At 38.9% G+C, this 20700-nt stretch overlaps 1 protein-coding gene across 1 annotated transcript; it reads left to right on the top strand.

Annotated features, from left to right (window-relative positions):
* Positions 1-3120: 3120 nt before the first annotated feature.
* LOC590073 (fibrinogen C domain-containing protein 1-like) lies at positions 3121-4612 on the top strand (the record flags this gene model as incomplete). Its single annotated transcript, XM_030973307.1, has 3 exons — positions 3121-3284; positions 3724-3988; positions 4356-4612. Coding segments are annotated over 3 exons (686 nt in total), but the record flags the coding sequence as incomplete, so codon positions are not given.
* Between the last annotated feature and the right edge of the window lie 16088 nt (positions 4613-20700).

A 20700-nucleotide genomic window follows, 5' to 3' on the forward strand; every position in this document is an offset into this window, starting at 1 on the left:
AAATGTTTAATGTTCCAAGAATTATCATCAAATTTAGTTACGCTCTGAAAAACTAATTTACACTGCCAAACCGACCCCACACCGACCCCCACACCGACCCCACACCGACCCCACACCGGCCCCACACCGGCCCCACACCGACCCCACACCGACCCCACACCGACTCCACACCGACTCCATACCGACTCCACACCGGCCCCACCCCGACCCCACACCGACCCCACACCGACCCCAGAACGGCCCCAGACCGACTCCACACCGACTCCATACCGACTCCACACCGGCTGATTCTCGACCATTGCGGTTAACGTTCATATTTTGTTCAATGTGTAGTCGGTGTGATGTCGTCTTTTTGGTGTGACTGAAGTTTAATATCTAATCCTTTGATCCTATTCTCATCAAGTTTCAGCACTCGAATCGTCGGGTTCGCTCGGACATGTTAGTGATAGTTGCAAACCAGTCGTTTTGGACGGAAAAGTTGTTGAACAAAAGACCACATACCGTGCAGACGAAAAACGCTCTTTTGGGAAGCCCGGGAAGCCCGGGTCCCACCGGGTTCAACGTAAACACTGCACACCCGGTATGAACATGAATACTTTTGGTAATTCAACATGGGAGAAGTCAATTCAATTTAAGACCTAACATTGACTCATTTATTTTTTAAACTTATCATTTGTATACTTGGTGGGTCATTTCTCACCAATAGTAGGGGTCTTCCATCTATCATATATCCTGACAAGATTTTATCTAATAATTACAATTGCTCGATTTGATATTGAAATAATTACAGTACGAACGTTGATTCATACCACATTATAAGTACATTCGCTGTGCGTTTTACATTGCAATATTGGTTCCCATAAACTGCTGCGCCGTAAGTTGAAATACAAATTTTCGTATATGTTTTCGTGAAATGATTGTGACAATACGATATAATCTCAAGAGATAAAGTTCATACCTTCTCAGAACTTTACTGATCAAAAAAGATTGGTAAATAAAGATAATATTAATAAAACAACAGCAACAACAATAAAACAGAGACCAAAACACCGCCTCGGTTCATTTCATTCTGCACGAGCTACAAGGAACCAAAAATGTAAATTATACATGAATATTTTCCATTGAGCATGTAGGCTCCTAAGTAATAATAAAAGAAATAATAACTCAAAAATTCTCATTATAATACAGTGCGTCCCAGAAAAAACGAAACCGAGAATTATCAATGTTTTATCATAACTTAATCACAATAATAATTGATAAATGACACATATTTGTAAAGCTTAGAACCTCCTCTTTCATTTGATGCAACTCATATGATGCATATTCACTTATGAGTGATTAAAATGAATTTGAAGAGAGTAAACCAAAAAGTCTTTTGGCGGACGGTATCTGAATTTCAAAGAGAAAATCACATTTCACATGTCACTTCAATCAGGAAAAATGAGCAAGGAATGACAGAGTTATGTTTGTTTAAAATAGTGCTTGCATTTCCATAATTTTATCAAACGAATTCGTTTTCACTGGCTGCCTGCCGTAGCAACAAGCAGAATTGACAATCAGCCATGCACGAAGTCTTTCGTCTTCGGCTGATTGTCAACGAAACGGAGTCAATTTTGTTTGTTGCTACGGCAGGCAGCCAGTGAAAACGCATTCGTTTGATAAAATTAATGGAAATGCAAGCACTACTTAAACCCTTACTGTACTGGGGGGGGGGGCTGGGAGCCCCCCCCCCCCCCCCTCGACATTTTCGGCGAATGCGCCGCAACCGCTTGGAAAATTGAATTGTCGTTTCATGACTTTTTCCCCTCAAGTTTTACGCACATTTTGATACCATTTTCGTCGAAATCGGATATACCTGTAAGATGTTACATAACAATTAGTATGCGCATGTCATCAAAAATATGCTATAATTGCATATATTCATGTACAAGCAGAAATGTGAATACTATGAATTGATATCAAATTGCTTTTATATGTTTCTCAAAGTAACTTGATGTATTCCAGAACAAAAGAATACATTAGAAATAAAACAATAGATATAATAAGAAATAATAACAATAAAATACAAAAGAAAATAAGTGTTTGAAAATCGCATCAAATTTGCATAAATTATCATTATTAATTACATAAAAAGAACTATTTTGTGTTAGAAAAGAAGTTTCATATGAATAATGGGTTTCAATTAACATTCAAAAAGTAGAGTCTGACAATTTTTGTAATGATTCTAGTTCCCTGTATATTTTTAGATTTGATATTCATGAATGCGTATTCATAATTTATGCAAATTAACTATGCATTTTCAAATATCATAAAAACAATGTAACCTCATGACTTTGAGATGAAGGAAACATTTATTCAATACATTTTCAACATTCTTCACAAGTCTACAGACAAATATGAAGAGTTTTCTGTAAAATGCATAAAATTAGCATTTTGCATAAATAATTAGGCTATAACGACAAAAATTTGCATATTAGGAAAAAACTAATTATACCATCTTATTCCTTACGTAAATATCTACAAACATGCACATTTTCGCGTTCATCGGACTTTCGACGGCCGAGATCATAGGGGGGAGGCCCCCCCCCCCCCCCTCCTAGTCACGAGGTGCTCAAAATAGCCCAGTACAGTAAGGGTTAAAAAAAACAGAACTTTGTTATTCCTTGCTTATTTTTCCTGACTGAGGTGTCATATGAAAGAGCGGAAACTCAACTTTCTAGAAATGTGATTGTTCTCTTTGAAATTCAGATACCGTCCGCCAAAAGACTTTTTGGTTGATTATCTTCAAACTCATTTTAATCACTCATGCGTGAAAAATGCATTATATGAGTTGAATCGAATGAAAGAGGAGGATCTAAGCTTTACAAATATGTGTCATTTATCAACTATTATTGTGATTAAGTTATGATGAAACATTGATAATTCTCGGTTTCGTTTTTTCTGGGAGGCACTGTATAGCTTATTTTCGCCGCATCTTTTGGATGGAACATAATGCAATTCACAATGATAACCCCCCCCCCAAAAAAAAAAAAAAAAAAAAACAAAAAACAAACAAACAAAAAACAAAAAACGCATTTGTGAGAGTCTCTTTTTACTTTTGTTTATAACCGCGACAAAAAGATTTGAGAAGCTCTCCTGAAGTGTTTCCTGGGGAGCCACAGGACTGTGCTGACATCAAGGCAAGTGGGCTGAATATCAGCAGAATCTATGGCATCCACCCTGAAGGCGTCGGAAGATCGTTCAACGTCTACTGTGACATGGACACCGCTGGTGGTGGTTGGACGGTGAGTCGAGGGTTCGAATCCCAGCCCGGCACTAAGGTCCTTTGGCAATTCAATTCATGGTTCGCTACTTTTCACCTAGGTGCAAATCGGATGGAGAATCAGGATGGTCACGGCGTGACGAAAATGTGCCCTGTAAAAGAAGCCACCATTATTGTCCTCCTTTCAAAGTTGAACGATGTGTTGGTTTATTGGTTAGATTTATTTTATTCAAAAATATACATATCGATGTATGAATAATATACAAACCAGTGATTGAAAAGACGCCTGGATTGCTATAGTTAGAGCCAAATTATCTCTTTCTCTCTCTGTCCCCCCAAACCCCAACAACAACAAGCAAACAAATAACAACCAAAACCAAAGCCAAAAAGGAACAAGTAGAAATGTTTGAATTATTTAAGAAAGTGTTTATCATCCACACTTTCTACGCTCCTTGCCATAGGTCTTCCAAAGAAGAAAGGACGGTTCCGTTAATTTCAGTGGTAATTGGTCACACTACAAGAAGGGCTTCGGGAGCGTTTCTGGTGAACACTGGCTTGGGAACGATAAGATTCATCGCCTGACGAGCCAGAAGACTTATGAACTACGGGTCGATATGGAAGATTTCTCTGGGACGACCAGCCATGCCAGTTACGGCGAGTTCATGATTGGCAATGAGACCATGAATTATGATCTGAAGCTAGGTGCTTATTCTGGCGGAGGTGCAGGTACATATTTCTCGCAATTATGACCCTTGTCCCTGGCTTCAAACATGGACCGGGGTGGGGGAGGGGGGAGTACTATTTTGAGGTTATTGTGGGTGGGCGAATCCATGCAATGAGTCTAACTTAGCCATGTATAACAAAACAAAATAAATTAGTCTTTCTGGTATCACTCACATTTTGAAATGGTCATAAACAAATGTTTTTTCATTTTTTTCATGAATTTCATTAAAAGTTTAATAAAGATAAGTCATATGGGACCCATTTGCCTTGGGGTATTTTTTTGTTTACATAATCATGGTTTGGTTATATATATAAATACTTAAAATAAGTAAATCAAAATCTATTGAATCCATCATCCTTTAACATGCAGGAGATCGCCTTGGTTTACACCGCGGACGTCAATTCAGTACCAGAGACCGAGACAACGATGGGTCCGAATATCATTGTGCCAGCTATTATTCATCCGGGTGGTGGTTTAATCGGTGTCGCTATTGCGACCTTAACGGGATCTACTCGGACGACGGGGATCTCGCTACCCCCGCGGACAAAAGAGGCATGCTGTGGGACTTTAAGACAATCCTTACGGGAAGCGAGATGAAGTTACGCCCGTTAACCATGGATGACTGAGCCGCGTCGCAAGGGACAGCTTTGGATCCGGAACCGGGAAATAAGGGAGTTTACAGATACAATCTGCGCATGGGCAAATAAAGGTCATTTGTACCAAAAAGGCAAAACCCACAGAGATGAATACCGGATATGCGCTCATGAAAATTATGTAACATTATTCATTTATGCACCAACGGTACATTCTATGATACGCAGGTGGAAGTATTCTTTTCAAGAGGACAAACAAAAGGTATCCATGAAGCACATCTAGGACTTTGGCAGTTATTATTCTAATATGCTCAAAGTGGAACTTCTCCATGTGTAAAAGATCTGTGGATATTTGGGCTCATTTGTACCATGTGCTATCTGTAGACTCCCTTATTCTGGGGTGCTGCAGGAGTTGCTGGGAGCACGGTCGCAAAGTCTTACGAGAGCCCAGCTTAAAAACAATCCCAATACACTATCATGATAATAGTATATCCATTACTTATAAACTGGTTATTGATATGGATTGATGCTCACTCAAAGTATTGATAATGCGAAATATTTCTGTTTAAAACATTAAGTTGACATTTGTGTTGTTGTTGACAATCTATAAAACCAAATCCCGAGAATATAATGAAATGGAGAGACCCCCATAAAACAGATAGTATCATACATGGCACTTATCTTATTTTTTTTAACTTACATTTGGTACATTTACAAGGCTGCTGCAGAAAAAAATAAAACAGTTTAAAGCATCACAGAAAAAACATGATCAAAGTAAATTAAAGGCAATACAAAGTTTTGGTATGGGGTCATGAATTCATTTCAAATGAACATATTGGAGGCATATGTGATCCTACAATATTCAGTGATCGTTGTCGCAGTTGAAATCGAGTCTAAAGTTATGAAATTGTAAATAATAATCTCTTTTTGTTGTATAGTTCCCTCTCAAGGTCAAGATATTAATTAAGCTATAAAACAATGTTTCTTGACTAAAATCGACCGATTAGCTATTCCCGTTTGGAAATGATATATCACAGCTACATATTCTGATATCTTCATGTTCACATCTATACCATTGTGCGGCCGTAGACGCTTTTTGAACTTTATCAAAATTTACCGGGAGCAACGGTAAATTTTTATATTCAATTTTTCTCGAAAGCAAAAGTGTTTTGGGGGCTAAATTTATTAGTGCTCATAATACATCCACAGGGACATCCAAATATATCAACATTGTAAAGATTCACTATCCAACCAATTTTGGAAATTTCCCAAAACTTTGTATTACTTTTAAGAAACAGTGGAAACGGTTGATTTTCATAAAAAAAATTTTTAATAGCTTTTTCGCTCTCTGTGAAAATACTGAATTTATGAACCACACGGGGAAGCAACAATAATCAGTCGACGTTTCTACAGTTAAATTCTTTGCCGGTTGTAGGTATTCGGCGAACTATTAGAGATAAATCGGCGTCTGATCATATATCATTTCGTCGATCAGCGGCCGATCCTTTCGCAACCATATTTGACCTGATAATATTCGGCAAGCACTGGGGATCAGTCTGCGACCAACCGGCAATCATTCTAAGAACTCTCGCATTCCCTTGAAAGACAAAGAAAACCTTTCCACGACCAGTTTGGTCTATGTACGACTTCCTCCGAATAGGTCACGTTCTCTTTATTCTCTTAAAGGGATTGGGTAACTTTGCCTCAGATTCTGAAACAAAATCCTGGATTTAGCTCATGCTACAATGATAATCATAAACCTTTAGGTCAGTCAGGAACACCATGACTTCTACAAGCCGAACGCCTGTCTGATTATCAAGATATTTATGATTGGAACTCGAAATCAAATTTGGGGTTTTCCTAACGGTTTTCATAACACTTCAGTCTTGACTACTGGGGAAAATGAGTCGGTCACTCAAAGATTTTTACTTTTTGGAGGCACTAATTCATGCTCATTTTGAAGCGCAATTTGTTAGGGCTTCAATATTACACCGTATCACAGACACTGATAGGGCCATGCATCTCAGATTTGAAATTGTTAAACGATGCACCTCAGTCGCATCATTTAAGAGAAATTTAAAAACTCATTTTTTTTCTTTGTAATTGTTATTTTTTTAGAGTGCAAATGCACTTGGAGAGTATATAACTATTCTGTTTTTATTTTTTTAAATGTAAAGCGCCTTGAGCATGTTCACGTAAAGGCGCTATATAAAAATCAATATGTATGCATGTTTGCTTTTAATATAGCTTTCTTTGAGTTTTGCACAAGTTCGACTGAAAGCAGTAATTTGGCAGAAATGCGAGCATTTTCGCCAGAATCGGGGGGGGGCGGAATAATTGTTTGCAATCCCAAAGAGCCCCTAACTAAAAAGGAGAGAAAATTGCAGGAATTTATCATATACTGCAGTGTTTATATTCAGCTTTCTAGTGCTCTAGCATACACAACTTCAGCATTTTTTTTTGTCTCTCTCGGTCGCTACGCTCCCTCGAGTATTTTGTTAGCACACGCAGTGTTTTTTAACTTTAAAAGTTATGCTTAGTATAAGCACCGGAATCAAGGAAGCAGATGCTACCATCTATTAATCTATCTTCTATCAATGCATGGGAGCAATAGTTTTTTTCCCTACAAGATTATAGTGTACATAATTTTCAGTAAAGCTACCAGCTTACAAGTGCTCTTTAAATGCAATTTCACCTTTCCAAACCTAATGTTTGTCCTTAATTGGACTCCACGCTCCCTTCCATAATAAATGTACACAAAAAAGCGGCGTATGCTAATACTGTAGAAATCCTGTCTCCGGCAGTGGCGCCAAAAGCGAGGGGGCTAGTGGTTCCTTCTATCAGCGAGGGGGCCGTTTATGCCCCCTCGCTTCTCACAAATATCTCTCTACAAAACAAAAGCAGTTAAATCCTAATTTATGCTTCAGTGATTCATTATTTAAAGTTGTTACACGACCTTCTTTAAATCCCAAGGATAACCATAATTTTTTTTCAAATCACCTGCTAACAGACTAACTTATGATCTCGTGACATTTAAATTTTCTCTGCTCACGTGTCCAATGCACTTTTTGACATGCCCAAGATGCGTAAGGTGCATAAGGTATTCGTTTAGAACAGCACATGAAAACTCAGAGATTAATTAACATCAAAGGTTACATCAATGCCAGAAATAACATTGCCAGTAAACTTTCATTAAAAAAATAGCATCCGAAGAAAACTTTGTCCATTTTAAATGAATTACATTAAACAGAGAATGCGAATGAAGCTAAGATTGGGTAATCATAACGAAGAGAATATCATTAATAATTTGGTAGTAAAATACCATTCTACTGAGTTTGAGTTGACAGTGGCCCTTTTCTACTAAAATGCGAATAAGTCAGCAATTGTTTTCGGACTAAAAAAACACATTAATTGCTTCATCAATAACTTGGTATACAAGATGGTTTGACAATACCTTTTGAAAAGGCTGCTTCTCAGTCATCCGTGGAAGCTGAGCTATGAATAATGTATAATTAAACCAAATATAGCTACTCTTAAAAATAAAAAGTATTTCAATTTCATAAAGCTTATGACTGTTAAATGGAAATAAATCGAAGTTAGGTATCCCTAATTTGACACCCACTTCATACATGTAGATATTTATCTCTTTCTTCCCTCCATCACTCACCCAGACTCCCTCTCTGGCTATCTTGAATACACTGTTCATGCTTAAAGATGCAGTTGAGTTGTGGAATCGTCCAGAAAGGTTGATCATCTAGCATATAAGAATTTGTGTGTATTGCAATTGTCTGGAATCATCAAAATGATAAGAAATTCGGCCAAGTCTTGGTAAAGTTACAAACACTGTACACGGAAAGATGTATATGGGGCTACACGAACACGTGGCGTAAAAAGCCTACCCGGATTTTTACGATGTTACATGACATATTTAGAATATGAAGCCATTTGAAGAGCCATGCTTTACAGGAAACATGTCTTATCTGATGTTCTTCCACACTTGCATAATTAGAATGATAAAGCTCACAAATTATTTTTCACCTCTTCCCAGAACTCAACCTTCTCTTTAATGATTCAATTTAAACAACACAACAACTTTATACTGTATTTCTAACGATATAATCCCCTCTCTGCTTTGTCTGTTTTCACCTCTTTGACTCATACATGATACATATTTTTCTCGTGTGGCAACTGCTTCCGTTTATTCCATCTGTACATGTATATAGTCTACATATATATTAGGATGTTTGTTGTATTATTTTCTATTATTTCAGTTAATTTGCTTAGCAAAATCATATATTGTTAAAGATTGTTTCAGGCCTTAAATTTCAATAATTTTAGGGCAAGGCCACTTTTCTGTAGGGCACATTCCTATATTACAGCACAAATAGGAAGAATTGGAAAGGGCACAAAAAATCTCCAAGGCCAATGAGAGGGGCATTGAGGCCAATCATAAGGGCATCCACGGCCATGGCCTTGGTGGCCTTGGATTAATTTAAGCCCTGTTGTTTTTTGTGTATATTTGTATAGCAAGGAGGTCTACATTTAACAAGTTTTAAGTTTCTTAGTAGACCCCTCAACATTTTCCCATTACTTTCTTATTGAAAATCTCAATCTGCTCATTATGCTCGATCTGATATTTTTCTTTATTCATTGTAAATATTTGTCACAAACTTGAATAATATGTGGAATACGGAACATGAATAAATGTTATCATTATTTGACTAACACCTCACACAAAACGACGAGATCGACTCCAGACCGACAGCATGACAGAAGTATGGCTGAATTTTGGCTTTGGTGTGACTGAGATATGACTGAGTTATAATAATAATACTACAGCATTTGTTATGCGCCATCGATCTAGTAAACTATTCTGACTTCTGAGGCACAGAGGGAGATTATTACCCTGGCTTTAGCACGGCTGCCATTACGGCGCTCTAGCATTTCATTTTCTCATTACTTTCTTATTGAAAATCTCAATCTGCTCATTATGCTCGATTTGATATTTTTCTTTATTCAATGTAAATATTTGTCACAAACTTGAATAATTTGTGGAATACGGAACATCAATAAATGTTATCATTATTTGACTAACACCTCACACAAAACGACGAGATCGACTCCAGACCGACAGCATGACAGAAGTATGGCTGAATTTTGGCTTAGGTGTGACTGAGATATGACTGAGTTATAATAATAATACTACAGCATTTGTTATGCGTCATCGATCTAGTAAACTATTCTGAGGCACAGAGGGAGATTATTACCCTGGCTTTAGCACGGCTGCCATTACGGCGCTCTAGCATTTCAAGGAATTGATTCCTGCCAGGTACCCATTACCATCACCTGGGTTGAGTGTGGTAAATGTAGATCAATGTCTTGCCAACGGATATTAGTGCCGCGTCGGGACTAGAACCGCAGACCATCATGTGATCGACAGTCCGGTGAAGTATCCACTCGACCACGACACGAGGTATGGCTGAGGTATGACTAAGGTATGACTAAGGTATGACTAAGAGACTACTAAGGTGTGACTGAGCCATGACTGAGTTATCATACAAAAACATTGAATCAATTGAGAATAAATAGCAAACAAATTGCGATATATCTAAATGGTTCTGATTTTTTAAATGTCACGCAAAATTGTCATGTGGCTGTTGCATGACATTCGCGCAACCGTCGCGCGACAATGGCATGTACAAAAAACTCCTCAATTTGGTTCCGCGAAATGTCGTGCAAAATGTCGTGCATGACATGAATGCGAACTCCATGCGAATTTTGGCCCAAACTTTGCCGGGGGCTCGTGCGAAATTCGTAAATTTATAACAATTCATTGTGATTCCAAATGAAATATTGTGTCTCTAACAGGTCGTGAGCTGTCGCAGCCCGGTGAGATTCTAACTTTACAGCCAAAATTTGTAAGCCTACATCCTCATTCAGCGACGGTCAAATTATTTCTGACTCACTATTTTGCCCCCGCCCCCCGCCCCCGCCCCCGCCCCCGCCCCCCCCCCCCAATAAAAGGTAAACAGCGTAGGATTGAGATTCTTTAAAGACATAATTAATAGTAATTGTCAAAATGTTATGAGGATTATCTTTATCTTTTAAACATCATGAGTAGTCGATCATCCACGAAATTTAACACGGGTTGACAATTGATATGGACAAATAAAGAGAAAATGTAAATGCTAAGTTCATGATATGAAACTATACCTACGAAAGTCAATAATATATTCCTAAGCAAATATGCTCCCTTTTAAAGATTTTGTAGTAGCAGAAAGAAGAAGAAAATCTGATACACAGGATCAGATTCTGATAAAAACGACCTCTATGGGTTGGGATATTAACTTGAAAGGTTCATTAATGTTTTGTTGTTGTTATAACTACGCATTTCCCAACGATAAATATGATTTTACGTAAATACGGAACAGATCAAAAACCGCCTCCCTCTTAGATAATCTATCAAGATTCAGTTATTGTAATTAGTACGAGTACATATTTCACACGGCTGTTGTAAGGGTATAGGAAACAGCTGTAGATCTCTTGGCTTAATTATATCTTTTCCATCGACAAAACACCTTCTTCAATTATTTCTGATCTATGTCTACACCGAGACTATACGAATGATACGTGACCAGGTTTGACAACCAGCAAATGATAAAGCAAGCAGACACGGCCATTAACATCAATCGTGATGACATTCCTTCTGGCACGGCATGGGTTGTAATACTCCCTTTCACTCCCTCTCCCCCCTCCTCTCACTCTTTCCGATTTCCCCTTTCCACTCTCCTCTGTTCTATCTCTCCCCCTCCTCTCACTCTTTCCGATTTCCCCTTTCCACTCTCCTCTGTTCTATCTCTTCCCCTCCTCTCACTCTTTCCGATTTCCCCTTTCCACTCTCCTCTGTTCTATCTCTTCCCCTCCTCTCACTCTTTCCGATTTCCCCTTTCCACTCTCCTCTGTTCTATCTCTTCCCCTCCTCTCACTCTTTCCGATTTCCCCTTTCCACTCTCCTCTGTTCTATCTCTCCCCCTCCTCTCACTCTTTCCGATTTTCCCTTTCCACTCTCCTCTGTTCTATCTCTCCCCCTCCTCTCACTCTTTCCGATTTCCCCTTTCCACTCTCCTCTGTTCTATCTCTTCCCCTCCTCTCACTCTTTCCGATTTCCCCTTTCCACTCTCCTCTGTTCTATCTCTTCCCCTCCTCTCACTCTTTCCGATTTCCCCTTTCCACTCTCCTCTGTTCTATCTCTTCCCCTCCTCTCACTCTTTCCGATTTCCCCTTTCCACTCTCCTCTGTTCTATCTCTTCCCCTCCTCTCACTCTTTCCGATTTCCCCTTTCCACTCTCCTCTGTTCTATCTCTCCCCCTCCTCTCACTCTTTCCGATTTTCCCTTTCCACTCTCCTCTGTTCTATCTCTCCCCCTCCTCTCACTCTTTCCGATTTCCCCTTTCCACTCTCCTCTGTTCTATCTCTCCCCCCTCCTCTTACTCTTTCCGATTTTCCCTTTCCACTCTCCTCTGTTCTATCTCTTCCCCTCCTCTCACTCTTTCCGATTTTCCCTTTCCACTCTCCTCTGTTCTATCTCTCCCCCTCCTCTCACTCTTTCCGATTTCCCCTTTCCACTCTCCTCTGTTCTATCTCTCCCCCCTCCTCTTACTCTTTCCGATTTTCCCTTTCCACTCTCCTCTGTTCTATCTCTCCCCCTCCTCTCACTCTTTCCGATTTTCCCTTTCCACTCTCCCCTGTTTTATCTCTCCCTCCCTTTCTTTGTCTCTTTGTCTCATTCTCTCTCTCTTTCCGATTTTCCCTTTTCACTCTCCCCTGTTCTATCTCTCCCTCTTTCGCAAACCTCTTCCATTCACTATTATAAACACCCTTAAGAAACTATAAATGCACTTTTGTTACCAAAGTGATTTGACTAAAATATGACGATTAATTGTGAAGTAATATTTTGCCAGTGGGATATTTATATTTTCCATATACCATATATGAAATAAGTTGAAGTGATCAGTATCTTTGCTAAATTTTTCATGGTAAAGCATTTGAATAATTAGAATTATTTATTAATCCTGATTCTCAGTGTATTGCACCTATATCCGTTTCATTAATGAAGCATTCTTCTTCATCTCGTATCCTTCGATTGCCGAGTTCTTATTCAGTTATCCATCTCTATCAGGCTTTAATAGTCGAACGCGGTTTGATAGCATCTTGACAGAGCCATTATCTTCCACCTGCCCGCTTAAATCTTTCTGTCGACTTCTCAAGACTTCTCAAGAATGCATCTCCGCTCCTCTCATCGGCTGCACCCTAAACTGCCTATATAAGTTGATGATCACTTCTAGGAACCTTTTCATCATCTGTTTTTCTGTTTCCCTGATCGTCACAGCGATGGCCATCTCTATCATGCCACCGAGGAGTCTCTTCACCAACCCCTCTCATCGGCTGCAACCTGAACTGCCTTGATGATCACTTCTAGGAACCTTTCCATCATCTGTTTTTCTGTTTCCCTGATCGTTATAACGATGGCCTTCTCTATCATGTCCCTGAGGAGACTCGCGACCACCTCTTCCTCCTTTTCTACGGACACCTCCTTGGTTGTCATAGATACAGCCTGGCCTGCATCGCCTGCTTCAGTAAATGTTTGTTGCCGGATTGGCTGAAATGCTGTTCCATAAGGCTCCATTTTCTCAAGTCCTGGAGCGGTTGTGTTCTAAAATGAAAAGGAACAAATGACAAACAAATACTGTAGTATGATTTTTCTTCTTTGACTCCGAAAGGGTCATGGTTGTTATTTCAAACAAATCTTTTGAAAAGTACCAACATAAAAAAACAACTTTAGTTTGTCATTATTTCTTTTAATGAGACATGCAAAAAGAATTTCCGTTTCGGTTTAACTTAATAAAATTTGGAGTGGACATAAGAGATTATTATCATAAAAAGAGGCTTCGCCGAATCATGTTGGAGCTCAAACTATATGTTTTTGAAAAATATATTGTATCTTATTGAACCAATTTCAGAAATTCCAGCAGTTCGTTTTCCTTAGTCTATACATATGTCACGAAGATGCAGATTTTTCCTGTTGCTGCATACCTTAGTGACCTCTATTTTCTCTGACACCAGATTTTCCTCGGCTCCATTTTCACCGGCTCCTAGATTTGAAACAGCACTGCCTCGTTTGCTGTCATGATCGAGATCATCGCCGATGTCGTTTGCCGCATCTTTACTGTCGACAACACTCTCTTCTGATGAAACAGTTGATGAAAGCTTACTTTCGTCGACATCGATGCTGTAGTCAACCACCTTGTCGATGATGACTGTCCCTACGGTCTGGTAACTGCGACGGTTGATAACATCGCGACTCGTGATGCCAAGCATATCCTGTTCATTTTGGCGAAACAACAAATAATTTCAAATTACTTTTGGTTTGGTACTGCCGTGAAGCCTTTTATTAGTTAGTAATTTTTCGCCAGGATTACCACAATTGTGAATGTGTTTGCGTTTGGGAATCAATTATGTAAACAGTAAGTAATGCAAACCTTTTATTGTTTTTCACCAAACTGATTTCCGCTATAGAATAACTTTGTGTTAGACATTGATAAACTCAACAATTCGACATGACATTGCTTCTTTTTTTTTTTATTATATCTAATGGCAGGAATGATGATACACGTTGACTCATACGAACAAAGTGAACCAACGCTTTTAATGTGAATGATAAGGATGCTCAATAGATGAAATTTTTTTCAATGTACCTCATATTATTGCTGATATACCGTCCTGCACATAATGGCTGTACGCGGCAATAGTTTGTTCCTGCGAGAAGTTTAATTTCCTACACTAACCGAATGTTATCTTCAACCCTGGACCCATCACTCTACCCAGCCTTCACCCTAAACCTATCTAACTTAAACACAATTGCTACCCTATAAACCGTAACCCTACAATGACTCAATAAAACCAGGAGTAAAGGTCACAGAAGCAAATATCGGAGCACAGACTAAGTTTTTTTGTTGCATGTTTTTTTGTTTTGCATGTAATTTTATTGCAATATATAACGAGCAGTTAACACGATCACTCACTGTGATTGGATCATAGTCGCGATCTATGGGGTCTGATTTCCGGGATGACTCAGGGAATTCTATGTAATCGTCATCGTCGTCGTCGTCGTGATGATGAAGGGGTGTTCGATCCCAGTGCGTCGGTCCATTTACCTCCATGATGATCATCATCGGGAGGTCCTCCTCCTGCTCCCTCTGCACAAAATCATACAATCCGTTTGTCTTTTTGTTTGTTTGTTCGTTTCATTTTGTTAATTTGTTGTTGCATTGTTGTCACCTTCATATTTATATTACAATTTTTTTAATCGATACTGTTTAAAATCACCTACGAAATCATTAGACAGAATCATAAGGAAGAGATTTATAGCATAAGAAAAGTGTTTCAAAGAGAGGCCTACTGAAAAAGGAATTAACAAAATAGAATCCCATACCTGTGAGATGTTATAAAGATGTTTACGACTGTAAATTTGGAATCATGGAGTTCTTACTCGCATGATTTAAATCTCTGTATAGAACATGAATATTACATTTGTTTCCATTCGGGGGGAGGGGAGAGAAAGAAGCTAGTACAAATATGCCGACAAAACATTGAACATGGATATTATGTTTTTTTTTCATGGGGGGGGGGGAGGCTGATTGACGCCCCCTCACAAGGTTACGCTATTAATTATTAGGTAAAAGGTTGAGATATTTACATATATCTTCCTGTCATTATGAATACTCCCTTTCTAAACGATATTACCACTGTCAATCTCAACCGCCCAATGATCAACAAGACTCTCTGATTCTCATTATTTTCAAATACCTTTTTATGATAATTGGTGATTCTTGGACGTACAAAGTTGATCCCAGGCTGATATACGTCATCATCGTAATTATGATTACGTTTGGACTGAATACAACCCATTTCGTCAAATGATTCGAAAGATTTCTAGAGAGCTATAAAATCACAAAGATTTCTCGAGAACTAGCTAATGTTAATGAGAGGCATATGAAAAAAATGTAAACAAAACAAGTCACATCGTTGCTAGAGCGTTTATCTTTGTAACGCGCACGCAGGGCGCAATTCATTATGACGAAACAATGATTACGCGTTGCATGCAAAATTAGTAGGACAGGTACTACGATAAGAGCTAGAGGTGACAATGACAATGACAATGACAATGACGAAGCCAATTAAAATCATGATGATGATGAAAATGACAATGACAATGACGATGACATTTATTCTAATGTCCCATAACCAGGGTATTGTTCAAGAGTTGATTGGCATCCCTTTTTCGGCCGGCATCTTGTTAGAGTCTAGAAGAAGATAATCAGTGATCACTTCTGATCATAAACCTTTAATTTACTGCGATTGGCAGCCTTTCTTTAAAGTCGTTGTTTGTGTATGCATTTGGAATAGGTGAAGAATAATTTTTACCAGCCAAAACTCACCAAAATATATCATTCAGTTTCCGACAAAAATATGGCACAAATTCTACAAAGCGTCCATCAAAAACTCTCCGAGAAACATATAAATCACCTGTTGTGTATACGTGGAAGACTGCGTATATGCTGCCTCTGTTCACGTCTTAGTTTAGATTGTTTGTCCCTTCAGCGGACACTGGCCCTTGATGATTCTTCTCAACACTTACACCGGGGTCCTTCAAAAGGAATCTTCATTCAAATCACTCTAATCAATACCATATTTGGTTTAAGTGATTTTCTAGTTGAGCTAATGGTCTCTTCCCTTGGTTGCCATTGGAGATGCAGAAGAATTAATCATCAATCTTCATTCATAGCATGCACACTCTGAAGAGATGTTTATGTGGCTTTCTCCTGCCTACTTCCTAAGTAAACATAAAGAACATTGATAAGAATTAGACAAGACTGTTTATTTCAAAGAATTTCTGACAATTTCATTATTCAATTTGCTTTTGCGTTGCTCCGGTGTTGTAATAGGAAAATTTGAACATTGACTTGTATGATTTTTTTAAAAATATTATTACCAAACATTTTTTTTAAATTATGACCTCAAGCAGTGAAAACAATATGAAAACACTCCTATGCCTTTTCGAGAATTATGCAAGAAACTAATCACCTGTTATACTCAGAAGAGCGGCTTTGTTATCTCTGCTTTCCTATGCGTATACTTCTAGACATGCTGTCATGGTAGTTTGCAGCCCATATTAATTATAGACTACTCATGTCTGTCCCATTAGCGGGCATTAGACCTTGATGACACCTCTAAGCATCTTAATCCATGATCTTTCATATATGATCTTCTTCGGCATAACTGCCATCAGTAACAGATAAGTGATTTATCCTTGCTGAAAATGATTCTTTCATGTTTGGTATTTGGAGATGCAATCCCTAGCTCGACATTGTGTTTCTGATGAAGAAGAAACAAACAGATAACAGATAGGGGATGATTATACCTCACACTTCATTTCCAATGTATACATGTACATTATTCAATCAGGTAATGTCATTATAAATGATATTACTGTGAAATCTGACTGTACGTGTAGTGTACATGTATGTAATAGGGCAACATCGATAACAAGTGTTAAGTGACATCAGGCCTCACGCCAATTTAGTGCTTGTCAAACACAAATATTATGCAAGAATTATTATTCACCTTTAAGTAGTGCATAGTGCTAGGCTGAGTTGGTTGTCTTCCGGTCTTATGTCTTCAATATCCGCGAGCATCGTGCCGCTGCATATGGGAGTCCTTACAATCTTTCAGACCGGCCATCTCCTTGCTAAGAAATGCTGCGAGTCTTCTGAAGAAGTAGACTTTAGTCACTTACGGAGAAAGGCCGACCTCTCAAACCCGATCTGAAGATACGTAGTCTCCTAGTTTCTACAAGCATGTTTTCCACATCTATCATAGAGGACATAACGGAATAACAAAAGGTTATACTATAAAACATCCAAGTGTCTCTTTATTATGTAATGCAACTTTTTAGTGATATTTGCTCTAAGTGATAGATAGCCTACCTAATATGCCTGCAAATAATATAATGCACCTACAAAAATTGATCACCGACTTAATGAAGCATCAACTACATGTTTCTACAATTGCAAGAGTATATTAGTCACCTTGAATGCATATTGTGATGAATGAGCTTGCCGTCTCTTGGTCTGTGGAGTGATGTCAAGCTACTCTACTGTTAAGGTAGGTTCAGGTACCGCGCTGTCCTGCCAATGCCCATATCTGGAATCGAGTGTGCTCCTTGATGACCTCTAGCTTCATCTAGATGTCAAAGTTCAAAGGGCAAAATTATTTCCACATTTTCTTTCAAGCAATCATAAACTACATTAAAAAGAATAGTTCAAACGAAATATTATTTTGAAATATCAATTTCCAATCATTACATATATAGAAAGGGGGACATAAAGATCATTTAAGTTTTAGACAAACAAAAAAATCCAAAATTCAAAATTCAAAACGAAACAGCAATGGGTATATAAAATGTGATGAGATCAAAACGTTAGTGAAAACTGAAAGCTTTACCACATTGCAAATTGCAATAAATCATACATCACCAAACTATACACAAGAAAATATATGCTAGAATAATACACATAGGGAACATAATCCTATTTGCGGGTTGTGCATTGCTTCGGGGTTTATACCATTACTGGATTTGAATCATTTAAACAAAATGTTTGTAAAAATTATTCTCATCTGTACTATAGCTGAGGTGAATGATATCCTCCCTTAACTTCTGAAGGAATGTCCTCTTCACTGGGTGGCTCGTATAGATACAGAAGCCTTGATCCCCAAGATCCTTCAGACCGGCCAATTTCTTGCTAAGAATCTAGGTGAGTCTTCTGCAGAAGTAGACTTACTCCTTACGCAATGCGTAGTACTCCCCTGTCAGACCACACGCTGGAAATGAATGTGATCGCCTGCTTTTCCAGCTCATCTGGGTGCTTCTGAAAGAAATATAACAGATTGAAGACAATATCACTTATATGAAACACATTATTTCCAATCAAAACGTTATCAAAATTTGTCAAAGTCTAGAACATTCTTTATTGTTGCCTTGTGCGCAAAGTGACAGAATAATGAAGGCATTGATCAAAGTAATAAATTAAACAAAATGTTTTGGATTATTATTCATCGAATCTTTTCAATGCTTGAAGTTCAGGAATATTTTGTAAAAATTATTCACCTGTAAGTATTTGCAAACTGTGGGAAAGGTTTGGTTTTCTCTCTGTACAGCGGTGTCGAACAGTAGGCTTTGTTACTCTCAAGATAGGTCTCAGCCCTTTCCTCCACGGGCGTCTTTCCCCTGGTCGTTCATACAAGGTCTTCGTCTGAATCACTCTCATTGGTACGAGATCTCAGATAGTTAATCTCCTTGCTGAACTCCTGAAGTGATGGCCTCTTCCCTCGGGGGCTGGAGTAGATGTTGAAACCATAGTCCCCAAGTTCTTTCAGACCAGGCATCTCCTGGCCAACGAAGGCTGCAAGTCTTCCCAAGGAATAAACATCACTGCTTACGGAGAAACCCTTTCCTTTGAGAGCACACTCAGGAGCAATGTAGTTGTATGCCTGACTATACTTGTAGTCACGCTTTTGCGTGGCTGTGAAGGGCATCCAGGCTGGGGAGAGCATATTCATATCGCTGGACCATCCGAAATCAATGATCTTAGCTCGCCACTCTCCTCCAGACTTCACCAGGAGCACATTGTCCTCCTTGAGATCATTGCACAAGAAGCCCTTCTTGTGCATCACTGTGAGTCCATCTGCTATATCCAACATGACATTCATCCAGGCGTCTTTGTCCAGCTTGGGGCCCTTGCCATCTATGCAATTCAGGATTGAATAGCTCTTGCCTTTTTCTACATCCCCGCAGAACTCCATAGCAATGCCTACCACGTCAATACGCACCTTGCAGCATCCGTAGAACTCCGGGAACCACTCCATGCATCCCAACCTCTGGATGATTTTCATTTCATTCTGGAGCTTCTCGATTGCGGATTTCCTATTTCCGTCAACGCCTCCAGGAGGAAGAGCGATGACCTTGAGGGCGACTGGCTCATTGGTCTTGGCGTGGCGGAAAAGATAGACGGTCCCGGCAGTTCCACTTCCAAGTTCGATTGAACCATTCGACTCACGAAATGGAACAAGGTCACGCATTCGTCTCACGATGGTGCCAGCTTTAGCCTTGCCTTTGGACTTTGGGGTAGCCTTTGCTGCATCGAGGTCACTGTTTGACATTTCGATAACCTTGTCCAAAAACCTGTCTAGCCTCAAAGTTGACCAGGGTACAAATGCTTTCCTACACAAAGACAAAGTTATGAGTAAAATCATACATTAATCCAAAATCAAACAGTTAAAATTTAGCCCACGCACATGTGAATAATAACGAGGAAAGTTTAACGTTGTTTCATAATATCACGTTTTGATATTAAACACTCTAATACAAAATAGTCTATACATGTAGGCCTATAAATCCAGCAAAAAATAATTTAAGAAAATAATATGCTACTTATTTTTTCAATAATATTTTATCAGAAAGAATGGCTAATGGTCTGAGAGGTTCAATCAGGTAAAACGCACTGCTGAACATATTCAGGAAATTTCAATGTTTTACCATTAGTACTTACACTTCGTCAAACTCTAGTGCATCAACAGCGTCAATAAACACAGGAGGAATCTTCCTCGGGTTTGTCGAGAGGGCGTCATAGAAGATCTCCTTGGTTCTAGCTCCTGATTGGTTGTCATCAATGGTGGTAAGAGCATCATAGAAGATATCCTCATAGACATCTGGTGCTTGGTCGTCATCGATGGTGGAAAGGGCGTCATAGAAGATTTCCTCAGAGATGGCTGCCGATGGATCAACTCCCTGAGAGCTGCTTGAGGATGGGACCGATATCTCATTGTCCGTCTGAGTCTCTGATGTCTGGACCTGTTTGGAAAGATGACTCTACAAAAAAACAAACATGCAAGATAAAGAACCATGAATACTCAAGCTGACTTATGTTAGGTTAATAAAATTATGAAGACTTTGCAGCACAATAACACAAAACGGTTGTGTAATATTAACAGAAAGTGTGTAT

The sequence above is a fragment of the Strongylocentrotus purpuratus genome, unplaced genomic scaffold (assembly GCF_000002235.5).
Source record: "Strongylocentrotus purpuratus isolate Spur 01 unplaced genomic scaffold, Spur_5.0 spur5_contig_762, whole genome shotgun sequence".
In the NCBI taxonomy this organism is placed as follows: domain Eukaryota; kingdom Metazoa; phylum Echinodermata; class Echinoidea; order Camarodonta; family Strongylocentrotidae; genus Strongylocentrotus; species Strongylocentrotus purpuratus.